General features: G+C 42.7%; 1 protein-coding gene across 5 annotated transcripts in view; it reads right to left on the bottom strand.

Annotated features, from left to right (window-relative positions):
* The window catches only part of LOC106860919 (ran-binding protein 10), a 60,758-nt gene that overhangs the window by 10,119 nt on the left and 30,874 nt on the right, over nt 1–19,765 (bottom strand). For 3 of the 5 annotated variants that reach the window (XM_088172010.1, XM_088172009.1, XM_088172011.1), the window contains 4 exons: nt 14,675–14,842; nt 7,515–7,537; nt 1,833–2,017; nt 85–197 (listed from right to left, as the gene is read on the bottom strand). In XM_088172010.1, the coding sequence (XP_088028136.1) occupies nt 85–197; nt 1,833–2,017; nt 7,515–7,537; nt 14,675–14,842 (489 nt within the window). Of the gene's footprint in view, nt 1–84; nt 198–1,832; nt 2,018–5,340; nt 5,927–7,514; nt 7,538–14,674; nt 14,843–19,765 lie in introns of those variants that run through there. The other 2 variants (XM_088172013.1, XM_088172012.1) reach the window with 2 other exon arrangements.

The raw sequence follows: 19,765 nt of genomic DNA on the forward strand, positions 1-19,765 counted from the left end.
CTCATGGAGTAACTTCCACAGCACTCACTCCTCTGCAGAGTCCCAAAGGGAACACTCTTGAGGAATGAAACTCGAGAGACTTACTTTGTCTATTCTTTATTGAGGTCTGTTCTTCCTGGATTGTGGTGTCTGTGACTCTGGCAAAGGCAGTTGCTGTTGAACAGTAGCCATGGTGAACCAAATATGATGAAACCATACTAGAAAAAAAGAAAAAATATAAAGAGATGATGAGGAACCAGGGAAACAGAGTCATCACACTGGAGAAAAAAGAAATCAACACAACAGAAGTTGTAATTTCAGTGAGAAACTCAGCTTGCTTAGGACATAACCAAGATTCTACTTCTGGGTCTAAACCGTGTGTATTTACAAGACAAGCACCTGGTCCTCTGCAAACAGGAAGGAGACTCTAAATTCACTTTAGAGTGAAAAAAACCCTTAAAATATTAAGAATCTCAATGCATATACAGTATTATGACTGTTGTCCAGGGGTCACTTGTAAGGGCTCAATACTGGGTTACTGCCAGTGACATCCTATATAGACATAAAACTGAACCTCAGAGAGGTTCATGGCTTTCAAGCAGATCTAAAAAAAAAAGAAGAAAAGATTCTGGTCCTGAATTTCTTCCATCACTTATTTGCCAGCAATTACATCTTTAGTAGTTCAATCTCCTTATGAATTCTGCATGTTCACAGATACTTTAATCTGGTGACTGTCAGCATTGATTTCAAAAACGTTAACACACTTCGAAGTTGTGTTTTCAAAAAATCTTGGGGAGGGAGGAGTATGACTGTCAGAAAACAAACACAACAAAACCATGTTCCTGAACAAACCATTTCTAATGCACTTGTGCCTTCCACAGGACACAATGACTCAATGTTAACACTCACTGGATTTTAACAAAATCTAAAAAGCCAGCATCAGGATTTCAAAGCTTCTCACGATGAATCTCAAAACAGGCTTCTCATGATGACACTGGCATTGATCTGATCAAGTCACAGCTCACAGCACACTCTCAACTTTCAGTACAAGAAAGAAGTATTTTATGAGTCAGCAATCATTTTTAGGCACAACATTGTGCATTGCAGGTGAGTAATTTTCAGAAGTTGTTTGAAATACAAGTGCTTCTGCCCAAGAGCTCTACAGGAGGAACTCCAGAGTGGTGACCCTAACAACCCCACTGAACATCAGAAGAAAAAATTCTGGAGAGCACAAGGAACAAATACAAGGATAAATTGGTCCCACTGCAGCAGAATCAACAGTTCTTGTTAAGGGAGGTCCTGGCTCTCTAATTTGGTCCCATTTTGGAAGGCAAATAGCAGCATCAGTAACACTCCTGACCTCTGACAACTCCTGCCAACTGTTCTCATCAAGTCCACTCAATCCTTTTTGCAATGAGAAGTGCTTTCAGTATTCATAAATTTATAAAATGCCATAATTGTGCTTTCAGGTTTGGAAGCCTTTGGTTTAGATTATTTCTTGCTCTTTCATTTCTGAATTCAGCTGACTTGTATACTGGCTTTTCTCCTATATTAAGAGCTCTTATGGTGTCTTCTCTCCTCCTGCAGTGCATCACCCCAGAATGTATGTTCTTCCATTCCTACAAGCTTCCATGCAATCTTTGCCTGAAAACTTTTCCTGTATCTTTTACATTTGAAACAGCAGCAATCTACACAGGAAAGACTCTTAAACAACAGAACAATTGGAGAGTAGAATAAGTTCAGCAAAATGCAGAGAGTGGCAATTTTTGCCTTAAGAGAGCACAAATTAGCACTTAAGAAGTATTTAAAGCCTAACAAAAGGGAAGAAGCTGAACACCAAGGCAGTGACTTACTTCTGCAGCATGGCTTGCCACTCTCCCAGCCTGTCTCCTATGGGAAACCTTTTAATGGTGCTCTGGATCTTCGCCCTCCACTCCCTCATGTAGTCCTCGATGTCAAACACAAAGGGTTGCTGCCCAAAGTTGGCATCCACGATCTCTCCTGGAGTCTGGAGACCCACTGTGGGGTAGAGGTTTGACTGGGAAGGAAGAAAAACAAACCTGTATTAAACACAGCTTTCTCCTTCGTGTTCCAGTTATGTGGTTTGGTAAAACCAAAGAGCTGCTCTTTACATTGAAATAAATATAATGGAATTGGAAGAGGCAACAGCCCTTTGGGTATTTCTCAAGGAATCCTTTGACTTATTGTTCATTTATGAAGTTATTGCATCAAACCAAAACAAAGGGTTCAATCCCAGCAGCCTGTGATCGAGGCCATGACTGCTGTCTGTGGATGGCCACTTCTGGCTTAGTTTTCTGCAATTTCCACCAAGCTTCAAGAGCTAGCAGACAATATAACAACAACAGTAATGGCAATATATAATAATGACAGTAATTAAATACATAACAATAACAATAAAATTAATCAGTGAAAGGTGAGTTAATCAATCTATGTATTCCCTCCTGTTTCAACTCTCATTCCTTGGAAACTGTTATCTCAATATCGTACATCTCTGATGAAAAGGGAATAGACAGTGGTGGAGCTCTGAGCTTAGGTCTTTGATGATTCCAAGACATTCACACAAGAAATTACACTACTGATGGATGAATTTCATTTTAAGAATAAGTTTATGGATCCAAATGGAAGCTTTGACCCATCACCAGAACATGAAAAGGAAAATAAAAAGGTTACAACCATGAAAGTGCCTCTAAAATTCGGCCAATAACTCAGCTTCTAAGGATGATCTAATTGAAAATAGGTGTTCAAAGTCTATCAGAAGTTCTCTGAATTCATGTTATTTTAAGAATAAGTTTATGGATATAAATGGAAACCCTGAGTCCACTTAAATGTTGGGAAAAGAGAAATAGCATCAGAAAAGGTACAGGGGGTGCCTTGTTCTCATCACTCTGATTACATTTTTCAAGAGCATGTTCCATTCACTGTCAAGTGAATGTGCAGCACAAATTACTTTTCTGTTTGCAAAACAGACACAAACTGCACTAATATTCTGCTTCACAGCCTGTGCTGAGAGTCTGCAGGGTGGGGGAAGAAATCTCTCTCATGCCACTCAGGAACTGTCTGATTCTGGGCTTTTTCCACTTTGCTCTAAAACAGTGGAGCCAGGAACTGCACACTGGGCAAGGCACAGGGACACGTGGATGGAACTGAAGTCTGGAAGTGCCTGGCTGCAGTGCTTTGCTCAGGGCTGAGCCCATACCAGTATTAGAACAGCAGAGGGGCAGATCTCTCTCCTGAAGTCCAGCCAGAAACCAAGGATGATCCTCTCCTCTATAGCAAGAGATATGGGCTTTCCTACAATTATCTGGAAATTTTCTTCAACTTATTCTTCACTGTTGAGAGATGGGGATAATTTAGGCCTGGAATGGGTTCCAAGAGCATCTCTGCTCTCATCTTCAAAACTGAACTGGGTAAGAACCTGACCAACCTCCTCTTCCTTTGAAATCATCAAACCTCAAAAAACAAAGGAGTGAAATGAATCTATAAATACAGGCTGGAAATTGAAAAGAGATCAGGATGACTGCAATACTGGTGATTCACCACACCTCCTCCTTTCTTGTCCCCACACCAAGGAAGTCTCAAGGTCAGAGATGTGCAAGTAAATACAGCATGATAAAGGAAGAGCTAGCAGAGGAAAATGCTGTAATTACATTTAATCCCTCCATTCTTTCAAAACTGGCTGATATGGAAATATCTCTAATGAGGGATCAGGTATTTTCCACAGTCCATACTTCAGACTTTTTATTATCTTCTCAGTATCTTAAACCCAAGGGCTTTCAAAGCCAGGAATCAGACACCTAAAATACTTGGAAATTGGAAGCAAACCCACCCCAATTTACAAGATATATTTTTCAATCGCTTTTGGCTATGTTCATCTTTGAGCAGAAGCTGCCTACCCTCTACACCTCCCAAATCATCTTTGAGGTAAAATTCCATTTTTCACAGAGGGATGTGTCCTCTTTGTTTAGCAGCTGTTGGGAACTACAGTTCCAACTCCAGCACCCTGCCAGATGCAGGCAGACACAATCCCAGAGCCCACTGACCCAGGAGATGCTTTTCCTGCCAAGTTCTTCAGGAACACCTTCCCTGTGACATTTGGCCCACCTCCTGCCCTGATGTTGGTTGCCAGTTGCTCACAACCTCCTTGTTCATCTTGACCTGTTTTTTAACCCCCTTGTTCCTTTGTACTCCTACAATCCCACCCTGGGTTCTTCTGGTGTTTTTCATCTCCTATTATTCCTTCAAACCTCCAGGCACGATAGACTCGATCCAGGCTTGTGTAAATAAGAGTTGGGCCTGAGTACTGACAAACTGGCAAAAAAAGAAAAAAAAAAAAAAAAAGGAAAAAAAGAAAAGAAAGAAAGAAAGAAAAAGGAAACTCCCAAACTCCCTCTTTCCCTCTGTAGGAATTCACTCCTATTTCAAGCAGTTATTTTGGATTTAACTTCAGCCCATGCTAAACCAAAATGTGTTTTTTCCTATCACTGTATTTTTGTACAAATGAAAACACCCTTTAGAGGAAACTGAAACAAGCCAAAGCAAGTATGTTTCAACATGTGTGTCTCTGGTTTTCAAATTAAAGTATCCATTTCAACTTCCTAATATTGTGAATTTTGCAAAATATTGCCTTCACCATTTGCCTCTGAAAGGGGAACTTTGGAACAAGCATTTCAAGGAAATTATTTCAAATCTGGCAATGTTTTCAAAGGCCAATTTAATTCCTTGTAATCTCATTGATATGCCAACCCTAAAATTTAAGCTTAAAAAGTGTAGAAGTAATGGGACTTATTGGCCAAGCTTCTCACTGATGTGTGTTACCAGTCAGCTTCAACATCCTTTAGGCTGCAATGCAAGGAAAAATTCTCCCCTGAAGCCCTCCTGGGGGGGTGAGTAATGAGGAATGGATCAGAGCCAAAAAATCCATGTGGAGCTGCTCAAACCAGAGCACTTCAAGGGTCACTCAGGTAAGTTTGCTGTTCCCACTTCTGTTTGCAGTTAAATTTTCAGAACTGCAGCTTTAGCAGGTGAAGAGCACAGACCAAATTCCATTCTTTCCTATAATGGATACTTTCTCTTCTCTACCTTATAATCACTGGATATTGTGTTTGTGCCTGGATCAGAGAACTAAAAAAAATGAAAAAAATCACCTGCAAGTGATCAACTTCATATTCTCTACTGCCTCAAGAATTCTACAGTCTCTGACAATATACATCATATTCAAACCAAATTCTTTCTTGGGTTTGGCATCCCCTTCTTTAGGAAAGGTGGTAACCTGAACTGTTTGGAACAACCAATAATCCATGGACCAAGGTGACAAAAGGAGCACATGGAATACACTGGTACCTGCAAGGATGAAGGAAGAAGGCAGTAATCCAAGGGAAGGATATTGGGAAAGAGAATGCTGAAGTCAGGTGCAGGCATCCTTAGGATGAAGCTGCCAGCAGAGCTGCAGAGCAATTCAGCATATGCAGAGGGATGTCCTAGATCCACTTGGAGGCAGAAGTCTCCTATCCTTGCTCCCATCCACAGTCAAGGGGTGAAAGGACCCCACCAAGCTTCTCTCCTCCTCTTTTAATAGAGGAATTATCTCATGAAGAGTAATTCTCAATAGTAGGAGGCCTACATGCCATCAGCTGTTCTCCTTCCTGGCCCAGAAAAACAGTGTTATGGATTAGCTGCTGCTGTAAAAACCAGAAGTGGATTTCCCCAGAAAACAGCTCAGCAAACTGGCTGGTAAAGGCACAGAGACCATTTACACACCTTTTAACCACTGGAGATTCCACCACGAGGCATCTGCCCAAACCTACCCTGGCCAGATCTTCTCCAGTTTCACACTAAAACATCTCCTCTGCACAAGACACACAAACAAGCCTGAGATCCTGTGAGGATGATCAGACCACGTCAAGAAACAGCAGGACAGGGCAATGCCAGGGGCTCAGGAGAGTTTTGAGCTCAGTCTCACTGGCACTGCAGAACCTCAGTGCAGCAAACACCTTTCTGTCAGCTCTGCTTCCCCAGCTGCTCATCCTCTGTGCCTGACAGAGACTCAGCACAGGGATGAACAGCTTAACATGAACATTAAATGTCTATGTCAGCTCACTGTGAACTCCAGGATCAACAGGATGCAAGTTAAGCTAAGCAGGACAGGGAATTTCAAGCTGCCAAATCTGTGCTGTGAAGCTCCATGGCAACACTTGAGCTGTAAATGACAGAGCAATGGTACATGTGCTGGACAACTATTTCTGATTGACAGGAACCTAAATAGCCATTCTCTGTCTCAACATGGAAACTGCTCCTGTTGCAGAAGGAGAAGCAGTTTAGCCAAATGAGAAGACAAAGTGGTGAAAAAATCAGAAGGAATATGGTAAATCTGTGACTACTGATGCAATCTGTATCCACAGGGAAAACAAACAGCACCAAAAACTAAGGGGCACATGAGAGAAGCATCTTTTTGCTGTGGATGCAAAGTTATCACAATACTTCACTCCAAAAGGTTAATCTTCATGGAAAGGCAAACTATTCTTGTACTTTTATAAACTGTACTTAGACCAAGTGAATGAAGTGCTGTGAAACAACCCACATAAAGAGTTTCTGGTTTAGAACACACTGAAATGTTACCAAGTTCAAAGACCCTAGGACAAAAAACCCCAAAAAAACCCCACCGTGTATTGACACCTGATGTGAAAGGGCCAATCAAATAACTGCAATTTAGGTGCAGGACATAGCTGGAGTATGGGAGAAATCTATAAAGTCCTAAATCCCATTGGGAAGGTGAACAGAGAGTGCTAGCCATTATTTCTCACAATACAAAAATTAGAGGAACAAGATAAATTTTTTGACAGGAAGTAGAGAACAAAGCAAAGCAACCTTTCCTCCACACAACAGGGAAGTCAGCCAAGAAAATGGATCACTCTGGAGGCCTAAAGAAGTTATTGAAACAAAGAAATTTGTCAGAGGAAATTAATTTGGGGTTATTAAGCACAGAGTGCAACCTTAGGAACCAGAAGTCTTGTGCATGAGAGATGGATGCAGTGGATGTGCTGGTGTATGCCTGACCTGGTTTTACCTTTTTTCACTGAACACACCTTCCTTGTCCAGGAACACTTGGGTCTAGAAAAGAGGGAACATTTTCTTGTGCATGACCCCCTGTGCTTTTGTGAGATCTGACTAGACATCAGTGTAACTATGCACATGCACTCCTCCTCAGAGTCCAAGCTGCTTTTGGAAGACAATGACCTGTAATAAAGTTTGCATCCTTGCTTTAATTTCAGGAGAAGGAACAACATATTCTTAGAGGTGGTGAGGGATGAGAGGAGGCATGTGAGTAGCCCACAGACCCAGTCACAGGATTACAAAGTTTCAGAAAAAGGAGCATTCACATCATTCAGTAATCTGTGTTACCATGTTTTTTCCAACAGGGCATCAAACAGAAAAAAAAAAAAAATCACACCCCCACACTCTTCCCCCTCCCTTCTGTTTGCATTCTTAGTTAAAATACTGAAAATAGGTGTACTTACAGGGAGGTCTGTAAAGGCTATACCTGTGGGGGGAAAAATATTAGAATTAAAAAGACAAAGATTTTTTCCCTGCTTGCCTAGATCCTTAACATGCTACAAAACATTACTGCATTTCAAATCTCAGCTCTGACCCTGCATTTCACTACCTCAAGTATTTAGAAGTAACTTCCCTCCCCAATCCCCTCTTCTGCAAGGTTCTGCACCTGGAGAAAGGTTCAGGAAAAAGCCTAAATGTTTTCAGCATCTCTCCCAAAAATTTTATTTTCTAAAAGCAGCTCCTCTTTCCTTTGCTTCTCCCTCTGTTACTAGGAAGGAGTTAGTTTTCAAGACTCACTTTGGTGTTAGAAACAGAGTTTTAGTATAAAATTGCTTTGGTTTAGGCTGTAACTGGTTCTTCTTACCAGGGAGAGAAACAGGAATGAATATTCAGCACTTGGCATTACAGCTGGGGAACAGCCCTGTAACAGGACCAAGCTGCAGCCAGGAGCACCTGAGAAACACTGTGCAAAGAACAGCCTCATCCTTAACTCTGCTGATGCAGTTCCAAATAGAAAAAATGGGAAAAAAGTGTATGGTTTCCCTGAGAAAAGAGGTATTTAAGCCGAGGCAGCCATGTTAGCCTGGGATGGCTAACAGAGTTTTGGCTGGAGACAACACTGCTCCCAGCCCAGGCACTGCTCTGCATCCAATTTAGATGCCAGTTACTGCTCCAAAGGATGGAGCCTCTCCTCCCTCTGCTGCCATGAGTGGGAGCAGCAGCACAGGGAGATGGATCAGCCAGACCCCACAGGCTTTGGGTCACCCTCACAAACAGCACAGGGGACACTGCTGCCATCACCTCATCAGGCTGAGCTAAATCCAGACTTCCAGCTGACGTTCCAGGAGTCGGTCTGGAAGCTGCAGTCTTTCCCCATGTGTGCTCCCAAGAATGCTTTCTTGTCCCCAGCCAGAGGAAGGCTGGTACCCACACCAGTACACCCAGTTCTCACACACGTCCCACCTCTCCTCCTTCCCTTCTGCCTGGCACTGAAGGCACTGCAGAAGCAGGAGAACACCACCCTCTGTTTTTAATTTTAGGACTATTTTAACCTAGAGCAGCAATGTAACATTACCAGATCAGTCTGAAATGGTAATTTAAACCAGTTTTAGGAGTCAAGATAGGAAACAAGCAATTTCCATTCAAAACAGCACAGATCTAAATCAAATGCTCAGAAAGAAATACTGAATATTTTACCAAATAAACAGCCCATAAAGTTAAATTAACATCATGGAATACAGTCAATACGGTTTAACGAACATCCTGGCAGTTTGGACCTTTTTTACTGAGCACCCTCTCTACAACCCAACCAAAGATTGTGCACACAGGTGATGCTGAACAGGTGGCAGAGGAAAACATTCAGTAAGCATTTCTCTCACCTTGTCACTTTGCCCAGATATTGTTCCTCACTCAAACCTTTTTTTCATTTTGCAGTTATTTTGCTCATCTGGATGAAAAGGTGGATGAAAGCTGGTTCCTACCCTTATGCCAGAATGAAGCCAATCTCCTTGAGCCTGCTGTCCACTGGAGCCTTCCTCTGCCCCCAGCACCTCTCAGAGCCAAAGGTGGCCAGGCTTGTGCAGCTGTGTGGCTGGAAGTTGCTTCCAGCACCTGGACAAGCACATGGCTTTTAAATGGACCACAAGGTGGATGGAAAATTGGCTGAACTGTCAGGATGGAAGAGTTGTGATCAACAGCTCGAAGTCCAAGAGTTGTCCCTCAGAGATCAATAGCAGGGCCAATACAGTTTCATGTCTTCACTAATGACCTGGACAATGGGATGAATTGTGCTCACAGGTGCCACCAAACAGCAGAGTGGACAATAGGCTGGAGGGCACAGTGCTACAGCTGGAGAAATGATCCAGCACAAACCTCCCAAAGCTCAACAAAAGCAACCTAAGAGCCCTGCCACCAAGCTGTGGTACTCCCAGAAAACAGGACAGGATGAGGCTGACTGGAGAGAAAGATCTGCAGAAAAGATTCAAGGTCCTGCTGGGTAACAAGTAGAGCAGGAGCCAGAGGTGGGTCCTTGCAGCAAAGGAGATCAACCCCATCCTGAGTTGTATTAGTGAGAGTGTAGGATCAGGGATGGGATTTCTCCCTTCTTTCCCAACACTTGTTAGTCTCCACTTTGGTTATGATGTTCACTTTAGGGCTCCCCAATACAGGACACAGTGAGACTGGAGTGAGTCCAGCAGAGGCCAGCAAGGCAAAGACAGACCAAGAGCAAAGTCTCTGTTCACTCTTAAAAACGTCAAGGCAGACACTAATTGCTGCATACAACTGTGATATAGGAGGGTATAAAAAAGGCTTTTCTCACAGATGCATGGTGCAGGAGACAGGAGGCAACAGAGACAAGCTGCAACATGGAAAATTCTAATTAGAAAAATTCAGTAGGAATTTTGGTCAAACACTGAATCAGGACCAAAAAAGCCCCCAGGGTGATCTCCATTCTTGGAGACAGTAAAACTTGATGAGTTTCTCAGTAATATGATCTAGTTTGGGCCTGCTTTCAGCAGGGTGTTGGATGCTTGACCTCCAGATATCTCTCCCAGAGAAAATAATTCTATGATTCTATAAATATACTTATTATGTTGCCTTTACAATGAGACAAATGTATGTTTTCCACATTCTCAGACTAATAAAATGCTTTATGCACACAGTACTTGCTGTGTTGCACAGACATGTCTGCTTGGAGTTTCTGCATCTGCACTGCTACACACCTGCATCCAGGAAAGCCAACAGCAGAAAGTGAATTAATCACAGCTTGAATGTTAAACTGTTTTCTTTCTCTGCAGCCCCTCCAAAGCATGGATCCAGTTTAAAAACACAATCTCCTTAAAGACTTAGACTGGATAAATCAAGAGGTCAGGAAGCAAGAGCAAGTGTGTGAAGGGCCTCCCTTCTAAGTCCATGAAGTTAATGTGATCACCAAGGCAGTGATACAAAGACTTTAAATGAAGGTTCAGTGCTGGGGCACAATGTGATTGACATCTTCACCTGTGAACCAAACCAAGGACTCCACTTTCCATGACTGAAGTGCACTTACACATGACCCCATGCACAGAAAGTGTCTGTGGACCTTCCAGCCCATCTCACTCAGCAACAATCATGCTGTCTGCCTCACAACTGGCCACTTAGACAATTCAATTTGCACAAGACAACATACATTTGGGTGATCAGCCACAGCACTCCACTGCCTGCACAGCAGGGTTCTCCTCAGCATCTGTTGAGGCAACTGTGATGCAGAGAATCTTTAAGCAGTGCTGGAGGATTGCAATAAACACAACACATTCAGCAATGTGGGCATCCTAAAGAGCAACTAGGAAATGCCAGCCCAGGAAAATACTTGAATACTTCTCCAATGTGCTGCTGAGGAGAAGCACTGTCAAACTCACACAGCTCTACATGCCCTTGGAAACAGATATCCTCCAGTCAGGCCACTTGGGTAAAACTGCTCACACAGAGAACAAGGCTGTAGCCAAATCTCCTGTTTTCTGTTCATTTTGGTAGTGAATGAGGATGGGGAGGCCCTGGCACAGGTTGTCCAGAGAAGCTGTGGCTGCCCCATCCTTGGAAGTGTTCAAGGCCAAGGTGGATGGGGCTCTGTGCAACCTGGTCTAGTGGAAGGTGTCCCTGCCCACAGCAAAGGGGCTGGAACAACATGATCTTTAAGGTCCCTTCCAACCCAAATTATTCCAGAATTATATGATTTTAACTTCCATTAATTCGAAGTCTTCTTTTGAACATCCCAATGCTCTTGCTCTCTGCAAACTTCATTTGAAGCTTTGAGGTCAAACATTAAATCTGGGACTGACACCTGCATGTCTCTGACAACAGACTTCTGCATTACCCCTTATGTTCCTCCTAGTCTCTAAACTGGCTGCACAATGGATATTTTACTTTTTAGGTTAAGCTGGTTGTTCCAAGAGCCTGCACTAGAACTCAAACTACGGGAAGTTTTCTATGCCAAGACTTCAGAGGGTTGCATGCTCTTTTTATAGCCCTGCTGCTCCATTTACCTTGGTCTGCTGTCAGACTCTGAGATCTGAGACACTGCTACGTTAGTCCCTGAGCAAACTCTTCCACTTGAACCCAGAGACCTGCAGCAGTCACATTTCCTCCTCATGTCCTGGTCCAAGACCTTCTGTTTAATGGCTGGTGCCTCAACATTTCTCCCTCTTTCTCTCCAAATTCATTCTCATCACACTTCTAGCAACATCTCACTATGTTTTTTACTGCCAGGACTCTGCTCAGAACTTGTCAAAAGTGTTTCATCAGCAGCCAGAAGACATTCAAGACATTTTCCAGAACAGAGAATTAAGACTACATACGATGTCAAACAGTTTTCATGTGACGTCTCCAAATAAAGTTCAAGACTTAGCTCCAATCAGAACATCCAGAATTTGTGATGGCCAAGAAAACAGTTCTTATACAGTGCTCCTGATGGATCTGATTAAATGAAAAAGTATGGAGACAATGGAAGATAATAGTTAAGCAACAGAAGAAATTGCAAGGAAAACAAAAGGGGGGTGTCTAATTAATAGATGAAAAGGTGAGGACTTAAATGGTGAAGAGTGAATTGGAAAGACAAAGCTACAGTAATTCCATTAAAAGAAAGACAAATTCAAACTCTGAAACCCTGCTCTCGAGCTAACTGGCCTCACAAAGGGGCTGATCAGTCTCATGAATATTCTTGGCATCTCCAGCAGAATTACACAATCACCTCATCTCCTAGGAGGAGGGATACATGCTTCCATAGCTTTATGTCAGGGAACATAAACACATTCATCCCCTTCCTGATAAACCTTGGGTTTACACAACACAGAAATGAGATTCTCAGGTTAGCACTAAGTATCATGGAAGTTCAAGACCTTCAAGGAGTTGCTTCTTTCAGGGAAGAAAGCATTATGACTTACAAATAAATCACTGCTTTCGTAAGAAGGCAGTAAAATGTTCCTGCAGCTTTTGTGGGGTCACCAGCAAGGCCTGAGGTCTGCACTTCCATCCCTGCCTCCTCCAACCACACCATCTCTCCTCTCTCACTACAACCATTGTGCCACTACAGCTCAAACAAAAGCTGCTTCACACAGGAGCCAGATGTGAATGCTCAGGGGAGGCTTCTACCTGTCCCCTTCTCAGACACCTCATGTCTTGTACTGCACATCTGAAGAGCTCAAGAGGACACCCAGGTGACAGCAGTGCTTATAACTAAAGCTGTTCTCTAAGCTTGGTAACTTTCTTGTTACATTTCCTGTTTCTTCCCACTGGCATTGCTCACCACTAGGATAGGCTGCTCCTCAAGGGGTCATTCAATGTCAGATTAGAAAACCATGAGCTTTCCATCCAAAAAAGCCCCATCTTTGAAGGAAAAGGAACACTTAAATTTTAGAAAGGAAGACTAGATAACTTCACTGCTGTGAAGAACTCTGCATGTCCCAAACAAATCTCTGGGCAAGGACATGAGGCAAAGAATCAGAGGGTGGTAATGACAAAAAGTAACACAGAAGTTACTGAACTGGGCTCTTTATTTGGCTTCATCTGCCCAGACACCCAGGTACAACACAATCCTGGGTACAGAACAGAGAAGGAGAAAGCTGCAACTTTTCAACTGATACTGTGGAGATTCTGGTCGTTAGAAAGAAATTAAATTTCAAATGAACAAGCTTGTATTCATTAAATAGAAGACCTGGCCTTCTCCTGACTCTCACACTTTTTTTATGATGAAAAGTAACAGCACCAGCAGGGTGAAAAACAGTGAAGCTGGAAAACCACCCACTTCAACAACAGAAAACATCCAGAGGAGCACAGCACAAAGCACTACAAGGCTTCTGTGTAGATATGTGCTAAGAATCAAGGACAGCAACTAAAAGGAGACATTTTGTGAAATTATTTCATTACCTCAGTTGCTGTTGTTTTATCTTGTCTAAAGCAAAACCTCCTGCTCTACACCATCAGCTGCTGCTTTCAAGTCTCTACTTGTCTTACCAGTACTGGACTGACATGGGCAGCCTCAACAAAAGCTCTCCAGCTTTTCCTCCTAGGACAGATGCTCCAAACCCTTCATCACCTTGGCAGCCCTTTGCTGGACTCTCTCCAGTAAGTCCATCTCTCTCTAATATTGGGGAGCCCAGTACTTTTCCCAAGAGCTCACCAGAAATTCTGCACTCTCCAGGCACACACTGCACTCCAATCCCACTCCTTCCTTCAGCCCAGCCAGGAACTCAAAACATCTTTGCTCTGTTAAGTGTTTTGAGCACGATATTTTTGGCATTTTTCTACCGATTTAATTTTGAATTCAACAAAGTAGAATTGACACAGCAAGGAGAAGCAAAGGAAAGGAGTGCTTGTCCCTCCCTGCCAAATCAAATGAATCCCAGCACAAAAAGTGAGATCAACTTAGAAAAACTTACTGCACATCTTACATAATTAAAAAAAAATACAAGAATTTATCTGAGGTGGAGAGCATGTCATCCAACAAAAAGGTATTTTAGGGGGAAATGGCCAAAAATTTCTATTTTAGACAAATAAGATACGACAGATGCCTGGAAAACATCTGAGGTATTAATTGGGGCAAAATTTTTAAGTCCTTAACTTTAAGACAGTTACTGAAATAAGTGTGGAATGAACTAAATTATAGCTCAGTGCTTCAGTAAGATCTCTTGTGCTGAATTAATATCTGGCTTTGGGAATGCTCAGACCAATGTGTTGAGGCTTTCAGATGGACAAGTCCCTTCGAGAATGAAGACAACAGTACCATGGCTTTGGAGGTACCTGATTAAACTTCCCACTTCTTTCTTTCTTTCTTTCCCTGTTGTCCAGCCACTGGACATCTTATCCAACTTCCCACCTACTGTGCAGAAGCAGAGAAAAGCAGAAGCTGTGGATGAAATTCTAACTTATCTAAACAAACTGAGCAGCATGGAAACCATTTTACCTGCTGGAAGTATTTCTGTCTTGGAGCCAATTTACAACTGCTGACAGCTGCTGAGTGCTCTTTTCCTCTGCCATTTAAACCTTACTCACAGGTGTGGGACAAGAGTTACAATACAAGCAAAGTGTTAAAGAGCAGTGAGAGCAGGGCTGGAGCATCCCTCTCCTGAGAACACCCTCCTTCACTTACCTAAACTGTGGCCATTTTTTGTGTAGAAGCAGGTGTTGTTGATAAGGTTGACACAGCAGCCAATCACATCTCCAGTGGTGAACGTGGGGCCGTAGGGCTGCCCTGTCCCCGAGGAACAGAAGGAGTGCCCATCATCACCGTGGTACCCATAAGAATGTTTATCCCATCCTGCAAAAGACAAGGCAAAAGAACAGGACAGCAGTGAAGCCAGTTCAGCAGAACCACATGGAACTACTACAGCTCTCAGGACACCATTTTCTGTGGGAGTTTTACAATTTGATTCCCATTCCTTATTCATCCCAGTATTAATTTTCACGTATTGGTAACAGAAAATAAATTAATAGTCTTTAATCAGAACACATCGCTTGCATTTCAACCTGTTTCTCTTTTATCTTGCCTGAGGTGAAACAAATTCCTTCTGTAAAACACTCGTGTTTCCCAAAACCAAAATCTTCCCGCGAAAGCATTTAGCAAAATAAATCTCAGATATTTGCAGCTTTGTCTGTAAGTGCTGTCATAGGTGTACTAAATAGAGATTTTTGCATCCTCAAATCCGTATTTCCCTTCTAACAGTTGATAAGGATTTCTATGTTTCCCTTGTGATACAATATTTCCCGTTCTGCAGACAGCTTAAAATACAACCCTCAAATGTCTAAGGGGAGTTCAATGCAAAGTGGTCAGTTCCAGTAGCAATATCTTTTATTTCTCCTGCCAGTAGCATTGTGCTAAGGGTAACACTGGGCTCAGGGATTGCACCCTGCCCACTTGTTCTTTTCTGTATATCCCAGTAATTTCATTTGCAGCGTTCCTCTGAATTGCACAATCAATGCCACATCTCACAGTGAGACAGACTTCTACCAGAAAGAGATACAGCATTAAAAATAGACATCTGTGTTTTACATGGACATGGCTGGAGCCTTAGGGAAGCAAAAGAAGGTGCTTTGGCCATCTACTGACCTTATACACCCAAGGGTAGTGCAGGTTCTGTTAAATGTGGAGTGATGGCCCTGGCAAAGGGACTGTGTAAGAAACACAAGGACTGTGCAGGAAGTGCACATCCTGCAATGAGGCACAAAAAGACTGAGCACACTGAGAACAGAGCCCTGCAAAGGTGGGCTGGAGCACTTCTGTGAGCCAGGATTTTCCTCCAAAACTAACTAACAACACGAGGGCACCAGAAATTTAATCTTGTAAAATAGTGCTACAACACTGTGGCATCAGCACCCACATGCTCAAGGTTTCTCAGAAAAACACAAAACAGTCAGTGCATGTCTAAGGCCCCCTTTATTGTACCACACCAAATGAATGCCAATGGGAAGTGAGGGAATGAAGCAAGACTGAAACATGCCACAGTCCAAGATTTTGGACCTCAGAGCAAAGTTTGGGAGTGAAAGGCGTGAAGGACTCCCAGCAAATTCTAGTTCAGAAATGGTGAGTAATTCCCTCTGTTTGGTCCCACACATCCAACAGGAACAGACTGAGATGTCCCAAGAGTCAGCTCCGTCTTCCCTCGGATCAGCTCCAAACAAGCTGTTGACAGTAGCACCAGTCCTGTTTCAAATCTTCATGAAAGACAGGGACAACAGCACAGGCAGCACCCTCAGCAAGCACAAAAACGATGCCAAATTGACTTGCCAAAACAAAGGAGGAAGTGATAGGGGCTCTAGAGTCTGTTGTCAAACTTCCACTGTTAAGACTCCATCCAGTAAAAATATCACTGAAATATTTTTGAATTTTTAAAACTGTGGCTCCTTTCCACTATCCCTTTTATTTGCTCTGTTGGCATCAGTGATCTATTATTTTAGTTTCCCCAAAACCAGACCAGTTACATGAGTGTCCATTTAGAACTTCTCTAATGAAGCTGTTGATAAGTTACAATTCAGATGATAACTTAAATCAATTTATCTCCTAACCTACTCATAATACAATCCAAATACAAACTTCTAGATATTCTGCATACAAAACATTCCTGGCATTACAAAGCATCTACCAAGAACTTGTCATCAGTTACATCTAAGAAGTGAAGTGCTTACACATCATGTACAGGGTAAGGCTGCCATAAGAAATACAAGAGCGTGTCCAACCATGAGGATGAGCTCACTAAATGCTTGGGCCAATGCAGACATCACTGGTTCTGCAGTGTAAGAAACAAAGGTTTCATTACCTACAGATCACAGCTGATCTAACTGAAAAAACCTTCCTGTTCCTTTATGACTCGAGCTTCAGGGTCAGTTCTTGCAGTAGCACCAATGGTGGTGGTGAACTCCAGTGAAAAGTGACTAAATAAAGGCCTTGATGACAATGACAAACGAGGTACATACAGCAACAATGCCTGGAAAAAGTTTGTTTTGAATCTTACTCTCCCTAGAAAACCACTAACATAACCAGTTAAGGAAATTCGCTCACTCAGCACTTTGCTAATGATATGCAGTTTACTTTTTCAACTCAAACCTTGCGTAGTGCTGAACCTGGACGTGGCACCACACCAGGGGCCTGAAATCTACACTGTCAGCCTTATCAGATCACCATGGTCATCTTAAACAACAAGCCAGAGCTGTTTGAGTGAACTTACTGTACTCACTGTAAACATAAGCTGAGTGGCATTAATTATATGCCTAACAGTAAGTTATTTATTAATAAAAAACAGATCCCTATTCCTAAAATTCTGCCCGAAATAAACACGAGGGCAGTAGCACACGAGTCATTCCAGCACTGGCCAGCTTCAGCCAATCTTCTGAAATTTCCTAATAATCTGAATTAAAAACAACATTAGCACTTCTAGTACTTCTAGGTCAAAGTTATCGAGGCCTGTTGATTCAAATAGTGTATCCCTATTGAAAGCATTTGGCATTACCCTGGATTACCAGAAGAGTGAGGAGTAACTCATCACATGTGTTTTGAAAACACAGACTCCAACTTTTCTCAAAACACTTCCTGAAAACTTGGGCTTTTCCTACATCATTAACAATTTGCTATCGCCACCTAGGAATGGGTCCAGCATATTACAGCCTCCTCCGTGACTCCCACGACACCCTTTGAGCCTCCAGTTACTCAACAGCTTCTTCCTCTACAAAATCCAGCAGAGCTTTAATAAGGACTGAATCAGAACTTCCTGAAAGCCCTCCCCATTGCTGCATCTGCAAATTCTCTGGGGACAGTCTAACCTCTGTGCCACTTGCACTCAAGTCCTTGCAGAAGTCACTGTGGTGACCTGGAAGGCAGAGATGAGGTGATACCCACATGCTCTTCAAAAGGCTGTCCCTGTGGGATAGGGGCTCAGCCTGGACAAGGACACTCTTCAAGAAGTGAGACAGCAGAAGTACAAGATGTGCATGTATCACATCCTGACTGAACAGTGTTACCACTTTCCATCCACCTGTAAGCACAGACAGACTGAACCAGATGGAGATTCTGTTCACTCAGTACTCCTGAAAGGATTTTTGTTTCCATTAAATTGTTCAATCCTCCATTAAGAACATACAAACATTCATATATGTCCTGCAAGAAGGAGTTTGACAGTGCAACTGCAAGCAGTGGAAAGGTGCCTCCCACTACTTGGATATATCCTATCATTCTTGCACTGGAGAAGATGACAAACTATGGATTTGGTGTCTCCACGTCAGTATTCAGACCTCTGAAAAATCCCTCAAAATTATCCCTTTTCCAGGCTGATGACTCCTAACTTATTTAGCTATTTCCTGCTTTTCTGACCATCACCATCTGAACCTTCTCTGGCTTTACAGTGTTGCTTGTGAGAATGGAGTTGAAGGCGCCCCATGGAGAAGGGAAGCAGGCTGAAGTTTTTCTCTGCACTGCTCCCTAGTCCTCTACAAGTTAATCCCAGCATTTTCCCTTTATTGTCCTTTTTACCACTGATCTGATGTTTCCATGAAGTCATTACCATCATTCCAAAATGCATCACTGCTCTCGTGACAATGCTTTGCACAGATTCTCATGTGCATCTCCCTGCTGGGGCACTCCCACAACTCCCCTCAGCACTTCCCACCACCCTCAGTATCACAATCCTCAGCAGCTCCAGAAGTCCAGAAGTCCATCCCACGACAGAGAGGGGCAGGCAGCTGCTCCTAAGAAAACCCTGGGAGAATCCATGGACTGACAGATTGTGATTGGTAGCTCATTCCAGCAAGGCTGTTTAAAGAACATCCCATTTTGGTCTCTTGGTGACAGCTATGTCTAGAGCAATGGACACTCAGCACCTATGTGCAGTTGTGGCCAAGTCTAAAAGTTCTCAAGTGCAAGTGCAGATTCCTCTCAAAATTTCAGAAATCTGGACAAAATTTGAGAAAGTGCTTTTTCTTGTAAAATACAGGTCATGGACTCCTAATGGACTATACAGACTGAAATCAAATGAGCTAGAGTGGCTGCAGGGTCTAGTTTAGTCTTTCCTTTCCTTTCCTTTCCTTTCCTTTCCTTTCCTTTCCTTTCCTTTCCTTTCCTTTCCTTTCCTTTCCTTTCCTTTCCTTTCCTTTCCTTTCCTTTCCTTTCCTTTCCTTTCCTTTCCTTTCCTTTCCTTTCCTTTCCTTTCCTTCCCCATCCTCTCTTCAAAAGCACAAAATAATTTTAAATAGGGGAGACAGGCAGAGAACAGAAAGGATTTGGCAACTGGCCCATGGCAGTGGTCAAAGCAGAACCTCAACGTCCTAACTCTAAAACTGTTCTCACCACAGCTCATTTTGAAGACAGCACTTTGAACATGCAAATATAGAATCACAACCACTATAGGTAGGACTTCAGCAGCTATTGAGCAAAAAGAGGTTAAATTTGCATCCCTTTGAACTGAACTCTTCAACACCCAAACCCCAAATATACCTATATATTTACTAACAAGATGCAGAATAGGTCAGATTGTGCAATCAAAGAAAGGGAAGAAAGAAAAGCAAAAACCATGAGTAGGGCTCGGGAAGACATTTTTGTATGTTCAACACCAAACTGAAGCTCTGTTTGGCCTGCTAACAAGAAAAAGCTGATATGCTGACCTTCTTGGCAGACTACCTTGATCCCAACACGTAGGGGAAAAAAATGAACAGCAAGTTCCATCTCTGCTGCTTGATAAACAGAATTATGCAATGC

This window comes from Sturnus vulgaris, chromosome 12 (assembly GCF_052056855.1).
Source record: "Sturnus vulgaris isolate bStuVul1 chromosome 12, bStuVul1.hap1, whole genome shotgun sequence".
Taxonomy (NCBI): Eukaryota; Metazoa; Chordata; class Aves; order Passeriformes; family Sturnidae; genus Sturnus; species Sturnus vulgaris.